Source organism: Phalacrocorax carbo, chromosome 2, assembly GCF_963921805.1.
Source record: "Phalacrocorax carbo chromosome 2, bPhaCar2.1, whole genome shotgun sequence".
NCBI classification, from domain to species: domain Eukaryota; kingdom Metazoa; phylum Chordata; class Aves; order Suliformes; family Phalacrocoracidae; genus Phalacrocorax; species Phalacrocorax carbo.
This window is the reverse complement of record NC_087514.1, coordinates 66,502,967-66,520,388: the sequence shown is the minus strand read 5'-3', so window position 1 is coordinate 66,520,388 and position 17,422 is coordinate 66,502,967. Positions and strand designations below refer to the sequence as shown.

Sequence of the window (17,422 nt, the reverse complement as noted above, 5' to 3'; positions counted from 1 at the left end):
CACAGTGAATGTTGTGAGTGGGTAATACCTTAGAAGGAGTACAAACTGAACCAAAACTTGCCAGCAACAGAAGCAGGATGGAACTTTCCAGGCCAACTGAGCCCCTTCAAGTGGCAACAGGAGGTTAGGAAATAAGGGCCTCAACCTGTATTTAAGGTGCCACGTTTAGAAATGATTGGAGACTCCTTTGGACGTAAAGTAATTCTCCCACTGAGGCCATCCGACCATCCTCTGGTCTGTGTGTTGCTCAAGGCTGTTTGATCTGAATGCAAATGTTAACAGCAGCAAGGGACAAAAATGGGGAGCACCGACCACAAAGTCCCAAAGGCGTTCCCTCCAGTACCACCTCAGCAGGTGATCAGGGCTGTGCACGATTCCAGGACATGCTAATAATGTTACTCCATGCTCTTTTCAACGTATGCATTGCCTATGGCTTTTCTGTTATATGTATATAAAACACAGGCTTCCAGCTTCTAGTTTTAGCTTTTTAGTTTTGAGCTTTACATTCTAAAAGCTACTTATTGTTGCACACAGAGGCGGCACACAAGATTTTGACGTGCTGGTTCAACCAAGAACAACCGGAGCCTCTTGAAGAGAGCTCAGCAAGACCAGGGATAGACACAGCCAACTGATATCATCATTTTAAGAAGGCGAGCCCCAGCAGACAGCTGTTTCTGCACAGACAGCCCTGCGGATCTCAACTCCTTCCCCAACAATACAAGCGTGCAAAAGCTGGCTGGCTCATGGCGGGTGCCGGCACCCCCAGGTAACACCTGGTAAAACAGCCACGGGAGGGTGAAGCTTCCCGCAGGCCTCGCTCTGGCTTCTCCGACTCCGAACTACGGCAGGATTCAGGATTTCGGCACTGCCAGCAGCGGTCGGGACGGGGGGGAGGTGGGGGGGGAGGTGGGGGGGACCCAGCCCTTCTCCCCCCAACCCATCGCTCCTCTTGCCAGACCCCGCCGGGGGACCCGACCCACCACCCGGGAGACGGCCGAAGCTGCCGGGCGGCGTGCTCCCGTGGCTGCGGGGGGCAGGAGCACCCCGGGGGCGTCACCGCCTCCGGCCTCCCCTCCCGCCCACCGGCGGCCCCGGCCCGAGCCCCAGCCCTCCCGCCTGCCGAGGCGACCGGCACTTTCCGAGCTGCCCCACAAAGTTAGTGCCGAAGTCCCCGCGGCGAAACAAAAGATCGAGCGGGAGCTGCGGGCCCGAGGCCCCCGGCGCCCGCCCGCCCGCCGCAGCCCCGCCACCGCCCCGGGGGCGGTCTGGGAAGGGTCGCGCCGCCGCCCCTTCACGCCGCCGCCTCACGCCGGGCAGGGGCGGCTCGCCGGGGGCGAGGCCGGGAGCTGCGCCCGGAGCGGGGATCCCGCCTCTCCGCGGGCTGCCGCCAGCCCGTCACCGCTCCCCGGGATGCGGCTGGGGCACGGCTCCGGCAGCACCGGGCGGGAGGCTGCGGCGTGGGGAGGGGGCGGGATGCCGGGCGCGGGGGGCAGGCTCCATTCATTTTCGGGAGAGCCGCCGGGAGCGGGAGGGGCAGGGGCGCCCCCGGTCGAGGCCGCGCCGCGCTCTCCTCACCTTACTCTTCACTTCCACCGCGCTGCACTCCAGATACCGCAGAGTCTGAGATTTGTTGAAACTCCGGTTCATCTTCCCGGCCCCGCTGCCTTGCCCCCCCACCGCCGCCGCCGCCGCCGCCGCCGCCTCCCCCCTCCCGTCGCGGGCCGCGCGCCCCCAGGACGCCCCCGCGAGCCGATCGCCCCGCGCGCGACAGGCGGCACGCGGCGCCCCGCTACCACTCCGGCCACTTTGTGCCCGGCGCGCCAATGAGAGCGGCCGCTGCGCCGGCCTCGCGCTCCGGCTCCCAACAGCCGCGCGCCCGCGGATCGCGGCGGGCGGGCGGAGGGAGGGGGGGGCGGGGGCCTGGGCCGGCGGGCCACGCCCACGCCCACGTCCACGCCCACCCATCCCGCTCGGCCCCGCCCCTCTCGGCGGCGCCCCGCCCCTCGGCGGCCGCGGGGCTCCGGCGCGTCCTGGCCCCAAGAGTCTGCGCCGTGGGGGGCTGCGGGGGGCCGGGGGGGCCCCCGCGGGGATTGCCCCGCTGAGGTCGCAGCCGAGTGCGGGCAGCCGGGTGGGTGCGGGGCCCCCCCCGCCGTGCGCGCCCCCCCGAGGGCGGGCGGTGGCCGGGGCCGGCGGAGCGCGGGGGCGCCGCTTTAAAGCGTTGCCCCGAAAGGCCGGCAGCGGTGCAGGCGCGAAGCCAAACGGCTTTACTGGGGGGCGGCGTTAGGCCCCAGCGCTTGGCAGGCGTGTGCACCTGCCCGGTTTCACCGGCGGCGAGCGGTCCTGCCGCCGGCATCATTCAGGGTGCAGGAAGTACGCCCGAAGTAGCCGCCGGAGGGTGATGCGGGGGTGCCCCGCGGGCGCAGGGGTGCTCAGAGGTGGCCGCTGTGTGCCGCAGAGACCCGCACGCACTTTCCGGACAGCACTGATTATTCGTAAAGAGCGTTGGGAATCTGGAAACTGCTCCAAGTTGTTATTTTGAGACCACAGATCACCAGGTTTGGGAGGAAAGTTTCCACCACTCCCTCGCTGAAATAAATCAGCGGACTGCCTCCCTCTGCTAGCAGCCCTTATTACTTAGGTGGGTTATTAATTTCAGAATTTTGAAGGAACTTCTTTCCATCTTCTGCCAAGGACCTTTAAAATTCTAACAGGCCTTTTCCCTTCAGTCAATTTCTTTTAGTCACTGAGAGTCTTTGACAGTGGTGTTTTTTCCGACACTGCCCAAAACATCAGCCGTGATGTAAAGAAGCTGAGGACGAGGCGCAACCTGTGCAACCGGTTTTCTACCGCTCGACATCTCCTAGGATCGTCTGACCATCTAAGGAAGGAGCATAAAGTCCCAGCAGACGTGACAGAGCACCCATCTTCCCTTCTCCAGACCCGCTGGGCAGGTGTCAATGGCAGTGACGGGGAGTACCCGTGAATTTAGGGGCAAAAGAAAAGAGCTGAGTTGACTCTTCATGTGACTCCAAGCGGGAGGATCAAAGCAGCTGCCCCAGCTACAAACCAGCTCCAGCTTATTGGAAAATGGAACTGAAATGAACATTTGCCACATGTTCTGGGCCTGCACTGTATTTGGAAGGCTTGCTGTAAGCTAAACTGGAAAAATAAAGTATAGAGAGCTGAGAAACTAAACGTTTGCATGAACTTGATCTTCCTCTCTTTTTATCTTAGTACAAGCAATGCAGCGGCTTTGTCTCCCTGTTGTGATGGCCAAGGCTGAGCTGTGGAGACGCGGTATCCCCAGTGTGCTCGGGGACTGCACATCCTTTTGGGATATTTCCATTTAAAGATCGACCTTGAAATCAACAGCTGGATCCATATGGTTTAGTGGTCCAACATCTGGAGCAACAAGGTCAATTCACTAGAACAAAGTTAAATAGTAGCTAAAGGACCAGTCTAGTCATGTAACCTGCAACGGGGGAAATGCTGGTATTATTCACATCGCTGGGAGCATTAGCAGGGGCTTCAGGTGGGATGTTATTCCAGCCTACCGGTCCTCCAGCTGACCCTTAGAAACAGACCCAGCTGTTTGCATTACCTCCTGGGTCAAGAAAGAGCCCCAGGGGTGCTCTTATACATTTCAGGCACGTGGTGATGTGGCTGAACTCAGAATCACAACCACAGAGAAGGAAAGATCTTTATTAGGTTTTGTTTCAAATTTTTAGGTTTTTTTTTTCTAAGGAAAAATGAGTTCTCAACAGTTGGCAATCAATAAGTGATTTAATTTGAGTCATAACTTTAAATTTGGTCCTTCTTGTATTTGTGATGTTCATTTGAGAAGTACGGTTTAAACTCATTTGTCTTTTATGCTTCCTTCAGGGAGTGCATATGCTTCATTACCATCTCTTTTATATTAATAAAGACTCTTCAAATTAATAATGCCTACCAAGCTGTGTGCAACCAGAATGGGAATTCAATTAGAATGAACAAAAAAATACATATTTTGGCGTGAGATGAAAGCTGGTAAGCCATGCTGGGTTCGTAAAGAATAAAGATACATTTTTCAAAGCGTAAGAAGGGGGTTGATTTACCAGCAGGGCTACGGGGACTTCCACTTTCCCTTCCCTGTCAGCAGCAGCCATTGAAGATCCTGTTCATACTTTCCCCAGCACATGAATACACAATCCTCCTCTTCTCATCTACCCTGGCTTTGAAGCTGACAGGTGTACTGAGGACACAAATGACTGTATTTGGGGAGTGGAGCTGATGTTGCTTCTATTTCTTCTATCCTAAAAGGATTTAGAAGTGGTAGGTCACTGCTTCCCCTTTTTTTTTTTTTAATTCACTCATAAGAAGAGCTGCTTTTCTGCTGTTCTGTTCCTGCCTGCTTTTTCAACCTTGCATTAAACACTTATCACGGTAAACAAGTGAATACACTAATGTAGGGAAATACACTCTTTATACCCCTGAAGAGGCTAGTGCTAGCAAAAAAAGTTCTTTTCAAACTACTTCAACAAAATTTGGTTTCTGCTGCTTTTTCTCAGTCGAACTGTTTGCCTCTTTAAAAAATTCCATCAGTATACCTGAAAAAGATATTTTTATTTCAATTATTTTTATTCAGGTTTTAATATATGTTGCCATGATTTCAAACATAATGATGAACAGACCTTTAAAATACAAGTGTTTTACTTAAATCCAATTTAAGTTAAATATCCACTCTTCTGTAAATTAATATAAACAAATTTTACCCACTCTGATCCAGGGAATGATCAGCCTCTGGATAGCTCATTGATTAGGTTAAAATAGGTGCACACATGGGTATGGGGTCACAGTATGAAAACCTGGCTGTATACTTTAATTTGTAGAAAAATACAATCATATGATACAATTACTTATTTAATAACATACTACATTATTTGTTAAGACTTTTTGTTATTTATTAGTATTATATAAGAATTTATTAAAAGTTAATCTTCTCAATGAAGCTACACTGAAATCTAGTTCAGTCCATTTTTGTAAATTTACTACGATACACCTTTTTTTTTTCCCATTTCCAAATTACTTCCAGGTTTAATCTCTTTCCACCAGAGGAGAGCAGAGGCACGATTAAGACAGCTTGAGAAAAACCCTTCTTCTCTTGCCTCCCCTTCCCATGCCCACGCCGTGCTGTAATGAGCAGTGGCATGAGCTCCATACACCAGCAGGAACCAAAGCACTGCGTGTGCTCCCAGGCTGCCCCCGCCCCAGGTTGCACCACGCGCTGCAGCCCCTACCAGCTGTTTTCCTCCTCAAACTCAGTCGCAAAGATGGTTTTAATTTAACTGCTTTTGCTCAGGCACCTTTCAGTTGCCTTTTTTTTTTTTTTTCTCATCACTTGCCAAGGGCACTGCATTCCTTTGACAATTTCTATAAATCTTCATCTGTTTTAGTAATCCATAGTTAGTTTAACCTGTTTCTGACCTGCAGAGCTTTTAAATCACAGTTTCTTCCTGGGTGCCCATCTCTCAGCCCTTCTTTGCAGCCTTATTCCCAGAAGCATGTGGAGTATGGGGGCACGTTTGCTCTTACCCAGCCACATAGCCTCTTCCTGCGTGCAGCGCTGCACCAAATACCCTTGTTTCTTGCCCTAAACTGGTCAGGGATGTCACAGACCAGGGATCCTAATAGGCCATTAAAAAAATATTCAGGTGTTCCTGTTTTCAAAGCTTTTTATTTACTGGACCAATGAAAGGTGCTGCAACATCTGCCTGACTCTGCAATGCTGCTTTTCAGCATGCAAGGGGCTTCCCTCCGACTAGCTGCATGCCGCATTAGTGTTAACAACTCATCTACATTCTCTGAGAGATGAAAAAATACCCCAGACTCACATCCAAGGATTTATTTTTCTCCCCCACTCCCTATGCTGAATTTGCAAGAGCTACAAATCGCAAATCCCAAGGACTTCGGGGAGCTGCTACAATGACAGGCGGGTTTTGGTTTCTTTAAATGTAAACCAGAATGAAGGGTAGCACAAGGGAGGGAAGAAGGGGGATGACAACTATTGTTTTTCTTGTAGCGAGCAGTGTTCCTGCCACAGCGAGGACGGTTTCCACTTCATCAAGCGCAGAGGACAATGCCAGCGAACATCAGTTGCTCCAGTGCAGGAGCGTACCTAGAGGGGAGCAGGAAGGAAAATGCCACAGCCACAGCAGTAATGGATGCTCCAGGACAAGAGGCCAGCTGCTTCAGTGATTTTCCATTGTCCAGTCCCTCATGGTGATGAAATATCTGCTTTTTCTTTCCTTCTAAGAGCTTTCGCCTTCAGGCCTTCACCAGATGTATGTGCATCTAATAGGAAATAGAGCAAAGCAAGATGGGTGTTTGTTCTCAAGAGGTGGGGAAACCTGATGATGCTTTTTTTTCCAGGATGATGAAGCATCAAGGCAACCTCTTGCATGACTTTACTACAGAATACTCAGAGGAGAGGCCAGAGCTGTAGCTGAGGGAACAGCACCTGGTGAGCTGCACTGCAGAGCGCACAAGCAAGGACAGAGACTGGCATTTGCTATTGCAGCTCCCAGGATTTCTCCAAAGAACTGTTCTGCACTACCAGTGTCCTTTACTTTCTTTGTTTCTCCAGAATACTACTCCCCATGCCACCGCTGGGCTTTGCCATCACAGCTTGGTGGCTGGCCGGGCTCCGAGAGGTCTCAGGAGGGTGCGCGTGGCAGCTCTGCCCAAAAGCAGAGGGAAAAGCACGCCAAAGAAGGCCAGACAAAGCACTGGGGGTGAGAACTTGGCCATGAAAGGATGCTAGGAGCACTATGTTTTAGACCTCAATTTTCTTCTGTTTTGAAACAACGCCGGGAAGGGAGCAGCATGAGTGCTGCCGACGCGCTGGGGAGAGCGGGCAGAGGTTCCCAGACCATCTGCATGCAAGTACCCTGCCTTCAGCAGATCAGGTCAACGTGCTCTTGTGTCAGCTGAAAATTTGCCACTTCGGTTTAACTGACGGATATTATATAACTGGTTACATATTGACATGTATCAACGTGCAAATAATTCAGGAACCAAGGCTGCTGAGGTATCACGATCCCAGCGGCCAAACTCTGAGCATCACTAGATAGGGAGTAGAGTGGGTTATCAGACTGATTGTCATCTTTCCAGATTACACCTAATTGGGGTTAAAAGCAAGAGTGCTTTACAAGGATAGCAAAGGTGAGTTTGATTTGTAGAGGTGAGTTTGGGCGTGGGAGGAAGGAGGACTGCGCTCCTTATTCTGCCGCCAAAGTATGCTCTGGCTATATGAATCACCAGGACATGACATTGCCCACAAAATGTAGAAATATTCAAACTATATTTGTTCTGCACATATATTTGCCGAATTTCCTGATTTTTTTTGTCCATTTCAGTTACTTTGATTCTTGGTTTTCTGATCTTAACTGAGAAAAACATGAAACAGCAGTAATGTTTCCCAGATGTCATTCATTTCAGCAGAAAAATAGATCTCATCCTCCACCAGTTGTCCAGAAGTAGGTCATTCTACTTCCACATGGGGTAAAAATGTAATTTACAGTGTGATTTCTTGCCACGGAGCATCGGAATCAACACAAACTTTACATGTGGTAGCTCATACATCTCACATAGCGCAGCAAGGTTTCCATGTCTGCTGCATGCTTTTATGGCCTGATAGTAAGTGTACCAGATCGTAACAGATAGTAAGATTTTTTTTAATTAAAAAAAAAAAAGTAGGGAGAAGAAAAAGGGAGAAAGCAGAGGTTCTAGCAAACAAGATGGTTTTACTGGTTGGTAGTATGGGTTTGGGACATTCAACAGCTGGTCAAGAAGCACTGAGTTAATTTTTAGAAAGCTCTTTAAGTCTCTAGATGAAAGCTGCTGTGCAGATAGCAGCTACTGATGATGTTAGAATGACAACTGCAAATACTTCTAAAATATAATTGGTTTAAAGGCAGCACTGCTGATCACAGGCCTAGGGTGTAGGAGCATCTGCCTGGTTCTCTTCCCCCAAGAGAAAGCTGTGCTTCACTTTGTCACTTTATTGTTGGTCCTACTACTACAGTAAATTGAAGCATAATTGTAAGTTGGCAAGTGCAGGTTATATCTTCTAATTAGACCAGTACCATCAAATAATTTATGCTGTTGGTGTCATCTTTATTGCCCTAAGCACCTTTCCTGTGTGAAACTGTGAATGGGCTATTGAAACTCACACTGTGTCACTGGAGTAATTTTTCTGCAGTAGTTATCTGATTTTCTAATGGAGTTAAGCTGGCCAGATCTTCCTTAAATTAATAAAATTGAAATAAAAGTAGCACTGTTAATTTTCAATGTCAGTGTCTATGCAAGAAAGCTGCTGTCATGAAGATATAATCATGCCTGCCTTCTGCTTATGGTCCAAGTTCTAATCCAATTTAGTGAACAGAGAAACCTGCCTGGGGCAACCCTCTGCAATTCTTGTCAGTCACAAACTGGGTTTAATCTCGGGCACTTAACTCATATGAATGCCATCTACCATCTTTGTTAGCCCTGGCAGCTGAAGAGTGGGGTTTGGTAACAAGGTAGGAGAGTAGAACTTTTGCCCAGTCTAACTCAGTCCCTCACCAAAAGCACAGAGAAGTTTGTAGTTTGGCATGGGATGAAATTAACTGGAAGGAGCAACCAGAATCTTCATGAAAACACAATTTATTGATAACTTCCATTTGGGAATTGACCAAAGGTCACTTTAACTAAACTACCCCAATATTCCTGAATTTCAGCTTTAATCAATATATAAGGTACTATGCCTAGCTATTAAGTCAAGCCCTATCAGAAGTGGTGATTAGTAATCTCACCTGCTAATAAGGGAAAATAATAAGAAACTGTCCTACCCATGCGAATTGTGCAACGTACGAATCTTTACTGCTCACTTACTAACTAGAATCCCTAAAAAATGTAACACACTGCAGCTGAAAGCTTCTTAGTAAAAAAAAAGAATATTGTCAGATGACTTTTTAAGTCTGCTTTTTGCAAGATATTTTTGGCAGATCTGTTAGACCAGTGGCAGTGTTAAGATAAAGTTAGATTCAAAGATGTAGTTCCTGATTGACAAGAATAATAAAAAATGGTTAGAGGGAAAGGTCACCTATATTAACATAGCAAAATCCATCCGATGTTTGCCGAACCATTGCACATAGCTGTACCAGGCTGAAATCACCTGATCCTGTCAGAACTACTGAAGCAAGCTCCTGTATGGAAAGGCACTGTGAAGCTCTTAATTGTCTGGGACTGGACATAATCTCTTCCTCACCCACCCGATTTGCAAAAAGATTTGCCAAGAAGCAGCTTACTACATTAGACATGTCTTTGAGCATGCCTCTGTGCCCTGCAAACACTGAAGTTTTAAATCGTTCGTGCACAGTCAATCCTTTCCAGAGCTTTCAGCGAGGGCAAACAGTCTCATGTGAGGCTTGAAGGAGTCCTTCAAAGCAGCTGTTCAGAAATTCATGAAGCATGAGGCACATTATATCCTCTTCCCACAGGCTGAGGGCCAGATGTTCAGTGGGTGTAAAGCAGCAGAGCCTCAGTGTGACTTTTTCTGGGGCCACAATGATTTATACCAGCCAAGAATCTGGCCCTAAGTGTTTCAGCCAAGTGACTTCCCCGACCTCTGCTGCTGAAAGGCCCAGTTTTGTAATCTCTGGTCTAAACTCCATCCCGCACTGACATCTTCCATGAGGTGAGAAGGGATGGGATGTGTTCACGATTGATGGCTCAAGGTGCTGAAAAGAGAAATCTCTCAAGAAGATTCCTTACACCGCTTCTCCAGACCAGTTTGCCTGAAGCCATCACAGGTTTTCAGCTGTGGTGCTCTTACATATTTTCCTTCCTGTATTTTTGCTGTTAGCAATGTACATAGGTTCCTTACGTCTGTTTCCTCCCAAAGCAAGTTCCCTTTTGCACCCTCTTAAGATCAGGAAATGAGAATATTTTTACGCAAAGGTGATGTTCCTGTACTTTTTTTTTTGCCTTCATAACTTGTGTCTTCCCAAAGCATGAATGAGGATTACTTGGGGGCGGGGGTATGGATTTCAGAATCAGGCCTTTTGGCCATTTTGATAGTGCCATGGGAGGAAAAACTGTTTCCCAGAACCAAGCAATTTTATTGCATTCCAGAATCATGTGCAAAACAGGGATCCCATCTGTTCGACAGCATTCCTGCTAAGTACGGTTCTGCCTGTAGCTCACCAGCATAAGCAATTCAACAAAGGAGCCTCGGTTTTCAATGGCAAGGTTTTCTTCGAAATACAGGACACCAGTAAAAAGGGCTTCATAAGAGTTTCCATGTTTGTTGAGGTGTATTTTCTTAAAAACTGTTTTGACTGGCAAAGCCACTGCAGAGAAGTGTAGTGCTACAGCAATCACTCCTAAATTAAGCCATGTCTGAGATCACTTTTGCCAATTCCTCTAAATCTGCAACAAATAAATAAATAAATAATAAAAATATGAACCTCAAAACCGATGGGTTAAAACTAGGCTGAAATAGACTTTAATTTTTTTTCCCTGACAGCTTGAAGAGTTTTGAACAAAGGGTGCTTGAATACAGCACTCTAGGTTTAGGCCAGTTTACCAGAGTGATTCTGCAATAAAAAGATTATGAAATAAAAGAGAGATAATTTAATTTATGAGATACCTCTAGCTGAGGGCTGGTTCCTGGGATTTTTATCACCATGAACATCAGCAACTTTTGCTTAGCAAGTAAAAAGAAGAACTTCTGGTAACTCTAGGTAAGTGTTTTATAGTTGCTTAATTCTGTATATCTCAATTTTTAAGTGTCTGTTTTGAGCCCCCTTGAAGTCCTTGTAATGATCTCTCCGTCTGACTGTTCAAGGTTCCCCTACTCTGGAAAACCTAAATTTTCATTCTTGTGCTTTTCCTTTCAGAAGCTGATCTGAAAAATAAAATGCAATTTCAGGGGATGTTTGCCTGTGGAAAGAGATCATTGTTTGGCTGGTAAGTCAGCCTTGCCAGTGCGCATGGTTTGCCTGCAGGCAACAGGGAGTGATGCCCCAGCCTCCCTGTGTCCATCCCTTTCCCTGTGGTTAGAGGAACCAAGGAATATTTGTATGGCTCTCAAAAGACCCAGCTCATGCATAGTGGCAAGAGGGCTGGAAAGGAGATGTCTTCCAAGACAAGGGCTGAAGTTGTTTTCTCCTTTCCTATGAAGGTTTGGAGGGAGGATGGGATATCTAGGGAGCCTTATTCTACCCTTTCCTGCCCAAAATCCATCTGAGCACCTCTGGTGCTCTAGCACAGCTCTGCAGCCGTGCCAGCTCTTTCCTGTAGTCCTCCTATACACGTCGCTCTTGGATGCATCACTGGAGGGTGTCAGCAACTTCCCTCATCTCCCAGGATGTCTCTCACAGGTATTACAGCTGTTACCCATTGCCTAGATTTTCACACTGTCTGGGATCTACCATGATGCAGGCAGTTCAGTGTGAGTAGCCTGTAGGTTCACTCCTTGGGTTCGTCTGTGGCTGCAAGCATCACGAGGGCCAAGTGATGGGCAATGACGGAGAGATACAACTCATGGGCAATTAAGAGTCACCCCTTGCCTGACTAATGACTCATATGGGTATGGTCCATGGCTGGCCCTCGGGTTTTTAAAGGGGATAGCCAAGGCTGGAGGTGCTTCCAGGCTACCAAGGTTGGGAGAAGTAATGAATGTTGAAACTCCTCATTACTTTCATCTTTGTAAGAAGACTTAGAATTTTGCAGGGGCACAGTATGTGATCTGTTAATTTTACTGGCAACAGCTCAAAACATGTTGATCTTCTGGCAGGTAAGAAGTCACCTAGTGGCTTAGGAGGAGAGGCCAGGGGAAGGCTTGGGCTTCAGAACCGAGTAGCAGGTATAAGCTGGCCCCTCAGCTTCTTCGTTTGTAAATCAGAATGTAAAAAAATAGCTGTACATCTACATCATGGGGTTAGCCCGAGGCTTAATTAACTTGTGTTTATGATACCCTGCTGGAAAGGTGTTAAGATAATTAGAAACGTAACTCTTACCATCTGTTCATGCCTACTCCACTGGGGCCACAACTGATGATTAAGATTTCTAGCAGATGTCAAAATGCAAGTGGTGACGACTAGTAAGTGGGAGTACAATAACGAGGAGCATGAGCAGCTTTCCTCCTTCGTAGAACAGGCATGCTCAAGTCGTCAGGCTGTCCATATGGGTGAGGTCCCTACACTGTGGTACCACTCGGCTCGGTGTCAGGGGGGGAAGGGAGTCTATCCTGAAACATGATGTTTTATGATAAATATCAGGCCTCTAAAAAGCAGACTAATCCATTCCATGTCTCTACCCTCACTGCAGGGAACTGCATAGTGAGGCACTTGCATTGGAAGGGATGTTTTATTGACGCCGTTAAGGAGTAGGATGACATCATTTGAATTTTTTGGAACAATGGCCTTTTCCCCACAACTGCCTTGGCTTCTATTCACTTTGCCCTGGCGCCATACGACTGACTGGGATCTGACATCATTTGTGATACTGGGTGCCAGGAGAAAGCAGTCTCTGGGGAGTGGGTGATCAGGAGGAGTCAGCAAAGTGCTGACAGGTCCGAGTTGGTTTTCTTTCTATTGGGGGGAGTGATGGTGTTTGGTTTTGGCCTGCTCCATATTTCAGACTTGTAACTTGTTAGGAAAATGCTTGCTTGCAGAGCAGGTATCCAGCTTGCTGGTATTTGAGGTGCTGGATGTACCGACACACGTGGATGGGAGGGAGCCGAAGTCAGGGACTCTAGGTAAGGGCTGGAAGCTCACTGGACTGGAGTTAGGCTGAAGGACAGAAATAAAACAGGATCCTATAAATAACTATTTCCCTCATTACTCTCTTTCCCTTCCAAAGCAGGTCAGTCCTTTGCATCAAGGTGAATCTTGGTTCTCCTGCACTTGCCCTGCTGCTTCCTTTAAGTTCCTCAGCCTCCTGTGCTTCACTTTGTTCCTTTTCCTCAGCCTGACACTTGTTTCTTCTGGTGCACCCTGGATCAGTTTCCCATCAAGCCTGGGGTTTCTGCTTTTCACAGGGGTGATGGGCCTCCTGCCCCATTTGGGTGTCTGGGCCCAGCGTGACCTGCAGGAGCAAAGCGTGACTAACTCAGGGAGGGTTTTCTGCAAATTTAGCTATTCAAATCTAAGAAGGTTGTACAAATGAGGACTCCTCACAGGCTAAGGGTTTTGAAAATATAAGATGCATGTCGGTGGCAATGTTGGAAGTCTCCTACTCAACAGAATGCTGAGCAAATTTCATCTGCACGAATACAATCTTTTTCTCAAACCCTGCTAACATTAGTAATTTTCAATGAAAAATCACACAATTTATTTCTTTTAAGTATTGTTAAGACATACATTCCCTAGCATCTTCCTTGGCAGTGGTGGAGCTGTTTTGCCCGAAACAAACAATATAAAATAATCCTGAACAACCCCCCTCAAACCACAAAAATCCCAAACCGAAATCAACTCCCAACAAGACTAAACTAGCCTGAGGTAGGCACCCAGGGAAGATTTCAGCCCGCTCGCTTTTGGCAATGCTATAAGAAAGCGAAGGCAGGATCTTTTGCCAGAAAACACCAGGCAACCTGAACCCGAGGCGTGCTGTCCGTCTTGCCTGCTGCAGCTGGCCTGGGCACTCAGCACCCCATTTTGGGTGCATTGGCTGTGTATGACAGGTAGTCTCTATTAGGAATTCCTGCTAGCAACCTTGCACTTGAAAAGCAGCTCCAGCAACTTTTTTTTTTTTTAATTATTTAATTCAGAGCAGTACAAAATATGTGAGGCAGTAAGGATAACATGAGGCTGTTTGGGTAATCACTGTGCAGAGACTTAGTACTGGTTTCTAAAACAACAGCCTCCTGGGACATTGGCTCAGCACTCAGTAGTAGTTGAAAAGACAAATTGACTCTTGGGTTTATGAGAAGGGGAGGGGCAAAGCTTCACCAATGTCCTTATAATGTACCCGTGAGCATTTCTTTTGAGTATCTGATGTGTGGTTCTAGTCCCACCTCTCAAAGATGGCATAGCAGAATTAGAAAAGGTGCAGAAAGAGGCAACAAAGCTGGCTGGAGGTGTGATACAGCATCTGTACTACAGATGATGAACTGAAGCTCCACAGTCTGAAAAAAAAGAGGACTGAGAGGAGAAACTAGAGAGGTTATAAAATCACTAAGTGAATGAAGAGGGTGAATAAGTAGTTATTAACACTTTACCATAGCACAAGAATTAGGAATCTTCAGGTGGAGTTATCAGCAGATTTAAAGCAAAGAAGATAAAGCATTTTTCTCCACATCATTAAACAGTGGGATGCCATAGGATGCTGTGAAGGATAAAAGATTAAATCAGTTCAAAAGCACTTAGATTCATGGAAGAAAGTCTAGCAGGGCTAATAACAGAATAATAACAGAACTGCAGATACATCCTGTGACTCTAGAAACCTCTGTGCTGCCAGCTGCTAGAAGCCAGAAGAGCACACCAGGAGAAGCATCTGGTCCTAGCCCTTGATTTCTTTTTTGTTCCTTTTGTGTTCATTCCTAGCTTTTTTGAGAGACTACAGGCTGAGTGGCATTACATGTATGGTTGTTCTTCTACTTACAGTGCAGCAACTGTGGAAATGCACCACCTATCATTTGAAGCAATTGGCAAAGCAACATGACCGAGATGAGGTTCTCTGGGCTGGAAGTTCATTAACACAGCACCAGCAGAGCTACATCAGGGATCAATTTTTACTGTTTGTTTTTAACTACAAATAACTGCTTGGAACACTAGTCCTTTCCAGCTAGGTTTGGTGGATCTTGCTTCCTTAGGAAGGTTACAGTCTGTAAAATAGCCATAAGCAAGACAAGTACAAAGTGTGCTTTCGTTAGACATTAGTCTTCTTTTTTCATAAAAAGTATGAAATCTGGAGTAATGTGCAGCATGTTTTAAGTTATATTGTAAAGCTGCATCAAAACTGCTTCTTAGGGAAACAATGATTCTTGGGAAAAAGTGCCATCTAATACTGATAAAACCTACATTTTCCCTCCTGGGGATTCTCATGGGAAATGTCTAGGTTTGCTATTTCAAATTATTTCAGAAAATGTGCTACCAGGTGTAGGTGTTTTGGAAATTGATTAAGAGAAGGAGTAGGTGACAGGCATAAATATAAAACAAGAATAGTGAACCCTGTGTCACTGAGCTTGTCACGTGTGATTTGAATACTCCTGAGAAGATATCTTGCAACCTGTTGGTTTTTAAGCCAGCCGCCAGATTGCAGGAGCAGATCTCCCAGTTTAAATCAGCTTCAAGGTGGATGAGCGAAGAATGTTTCTGGAAAAAAAAGGATAAAAAAAATCTCCAGAGGTATCTCTTCCCTTTAATACACTGCCAAGGGTTTTCTTACAACAGGAAGAGTTAGTTCATAAGGACAGGTAAGCCAGGATTTGGGCCTCAGACATAGTAGCAGGAAAGTTAAAACATGTGAAATTACGTTGCTAATGAGCCTAAGACAATTGGCAAGTCATTATCTCCTGTCAGAGAAGATGGAAAAGCAGTGTGAGGAACAAGAGCCTGCACTGCCCGCAGGACAATTTTGGCTGCTAATGAACCTGTATGAATGAAAGAACATCAAATTCAGGCTAGGAGTCCTTCTCGTTTGTTTATTTCTTCCTGTAGGAATCTGTCTGAAGCTGCTTAGTACACTGCTGTCTGATGCCTTCATGTTTCATCCAGTATCATCCCACCTTTGAATAAAGGACCTCAAATCTGTTGCTGATGGAAATGGGTAGCTTTAGACAACTGCATCTTTCAGATCCCCCATGTTCTGCCTCCTCTGCTGTCCACAGTTGCTTCATTGTGGAGTTGCTGGGGGCACTGAGGTGACCTCCATGGCTGGGCACAGCTCCTTGCTTTTACCTCAGCGTTCCCCACAGTCACTCTTCTCTGCATGGCAGCCTGGGCAATTTTGATTCACTTCCTTGTTTCCTTAGCTGGGGATAACCTGGTGGCTTTGTGATATGAGTATGCTTCATCCTAGAAAAGAAAGCCGTGAGGATTTTTTTCCCCACCTTTTCACCAACAATGTTTGTTCGCAACTTTCAGATTAACAGCATTTTCCAATTTAGGACTGAGTTTTTCTGTTTTAGTAGTATGTCTGTGTTGGTACTTTGTACATGACCGACTGCAACCTGTTTTTCAGCTCTTTCTTGTCTTCCTTAGCATCAGTGGTAGGGCATCAAGACTGGACTGTATTCATACTGTCACATTTCAGACTGAGCCTTCAACACAAGGCCCCACACCATGGTAAGATTTTCCTCTGGCCTTTAAGAACATAATGCCCCAAACTTCATCATCTCTTCTCCATCTGCACTTACACATCATCTTGCCATTGCCTGATACAGTATTTTCCTTCCTTCAGGTCATAGACTCTTCAAATGCCTTGTGTTCATTTCAGCAAGTCCTAATAATTTCTGACTATTTTTTCCCATTTCCCTACCTATTTGGGCAATCTGGTATAAAGCATTCCCAATTCTGTTTTTAAGAGGTAGGCAAAGCTCTCCTGCAGTTAAGATATTACCTTGTTTTAGCACTTTTACATTAACCTACATTAGGTCCACCATGGAGTGATTAACTGTCACTCCAGCTTCCCTAACCCTTAGAAGATGGCTAGCCTGTATTTCCCAGTGGGGAACAGGAAATACATCCAGGGCTCTCAGTGAGGATGAGGGATCTCTTGATAGGCAGTGAAGCCTGCCCTGGCATTATGCTGGGTTTTACATACAACAGGATTATAAATTTCACTGACTTTTGTCAGGTGTTTCACCATTGGTTCCACCCCTGACAGGACAGAGAAAGCACCTTTGCGTCCAAGACACCCAGCATTCAGTATTCAGTATGTAGAGGAAGAGTAGGTTCAACTTTTCAGCTTTGCTTCCTGAAGCACAAGCTCACGTGGAATAGCTGTTTGTTTCCAGTGACAAAGAGGGAAGAACTCTTCATTTCTCAGAGCTCATGGAAAAAAAGAAGTTGACAAGCGAGGGAAGAAATAATGGAGATGAATCAGTCAAAAAAACTTGTTTCCCACCCAAATAAAATATGCAGAGATAGTGTATTTTTACTAAAAGAACCTGAAAAGAAAAATCTTATCATTGCTGGGCTATGGGAAAGGAAGCACTTTGCCTTCTCATCTCAGCTTGGTTTCTGCAGATAAGCAGAGCTAAAGATGCCTTGCACAGCTCACAGGAGATGAATTTGCTTATCTTAGAACTGATGTTTTCCAACTGGAGCCTGAATCCTGACCATATGAAGGCACCTGTTTATCCAGGGAAGGCAGAGCATCCACAGAGCTGTGATGCTAGCTGTGTACCATTACAGTCAATTGAACTCTGGTTCCTGAGTTCACGAAAAGGTTTTAT

The 17,422-nt window shown here is 46.6% G+C and overlaps 1 protein-coding gene across 1 annotated transcript in view; it reads right to left on the bottom strand.

Moving 5' to 3' along the window:
* Positions 1 to 1,909, bottom strand: part of PARD6G (par-6 family cell polarity regulator gamma) — a 71,771-nt gene extending 69,862 nt beyond the window's left edge. The window contains exon 1 of the mRNA XM_064443150.1: positions 1,576 to 1,909. Within this exon, the coding sequence (XP_064299220.1) occupies positions 1,576 to 1,647 (72 nt within the window). The 5' untranslated portion in view covers positions 1,648 to 1,909. The remainder of the gene's footprint in view (positions 1 to 1,575) is intronic.
* Between the last annotated feature and the right edge of the window lie 15,513 nt (positions 1,910 to 17,422).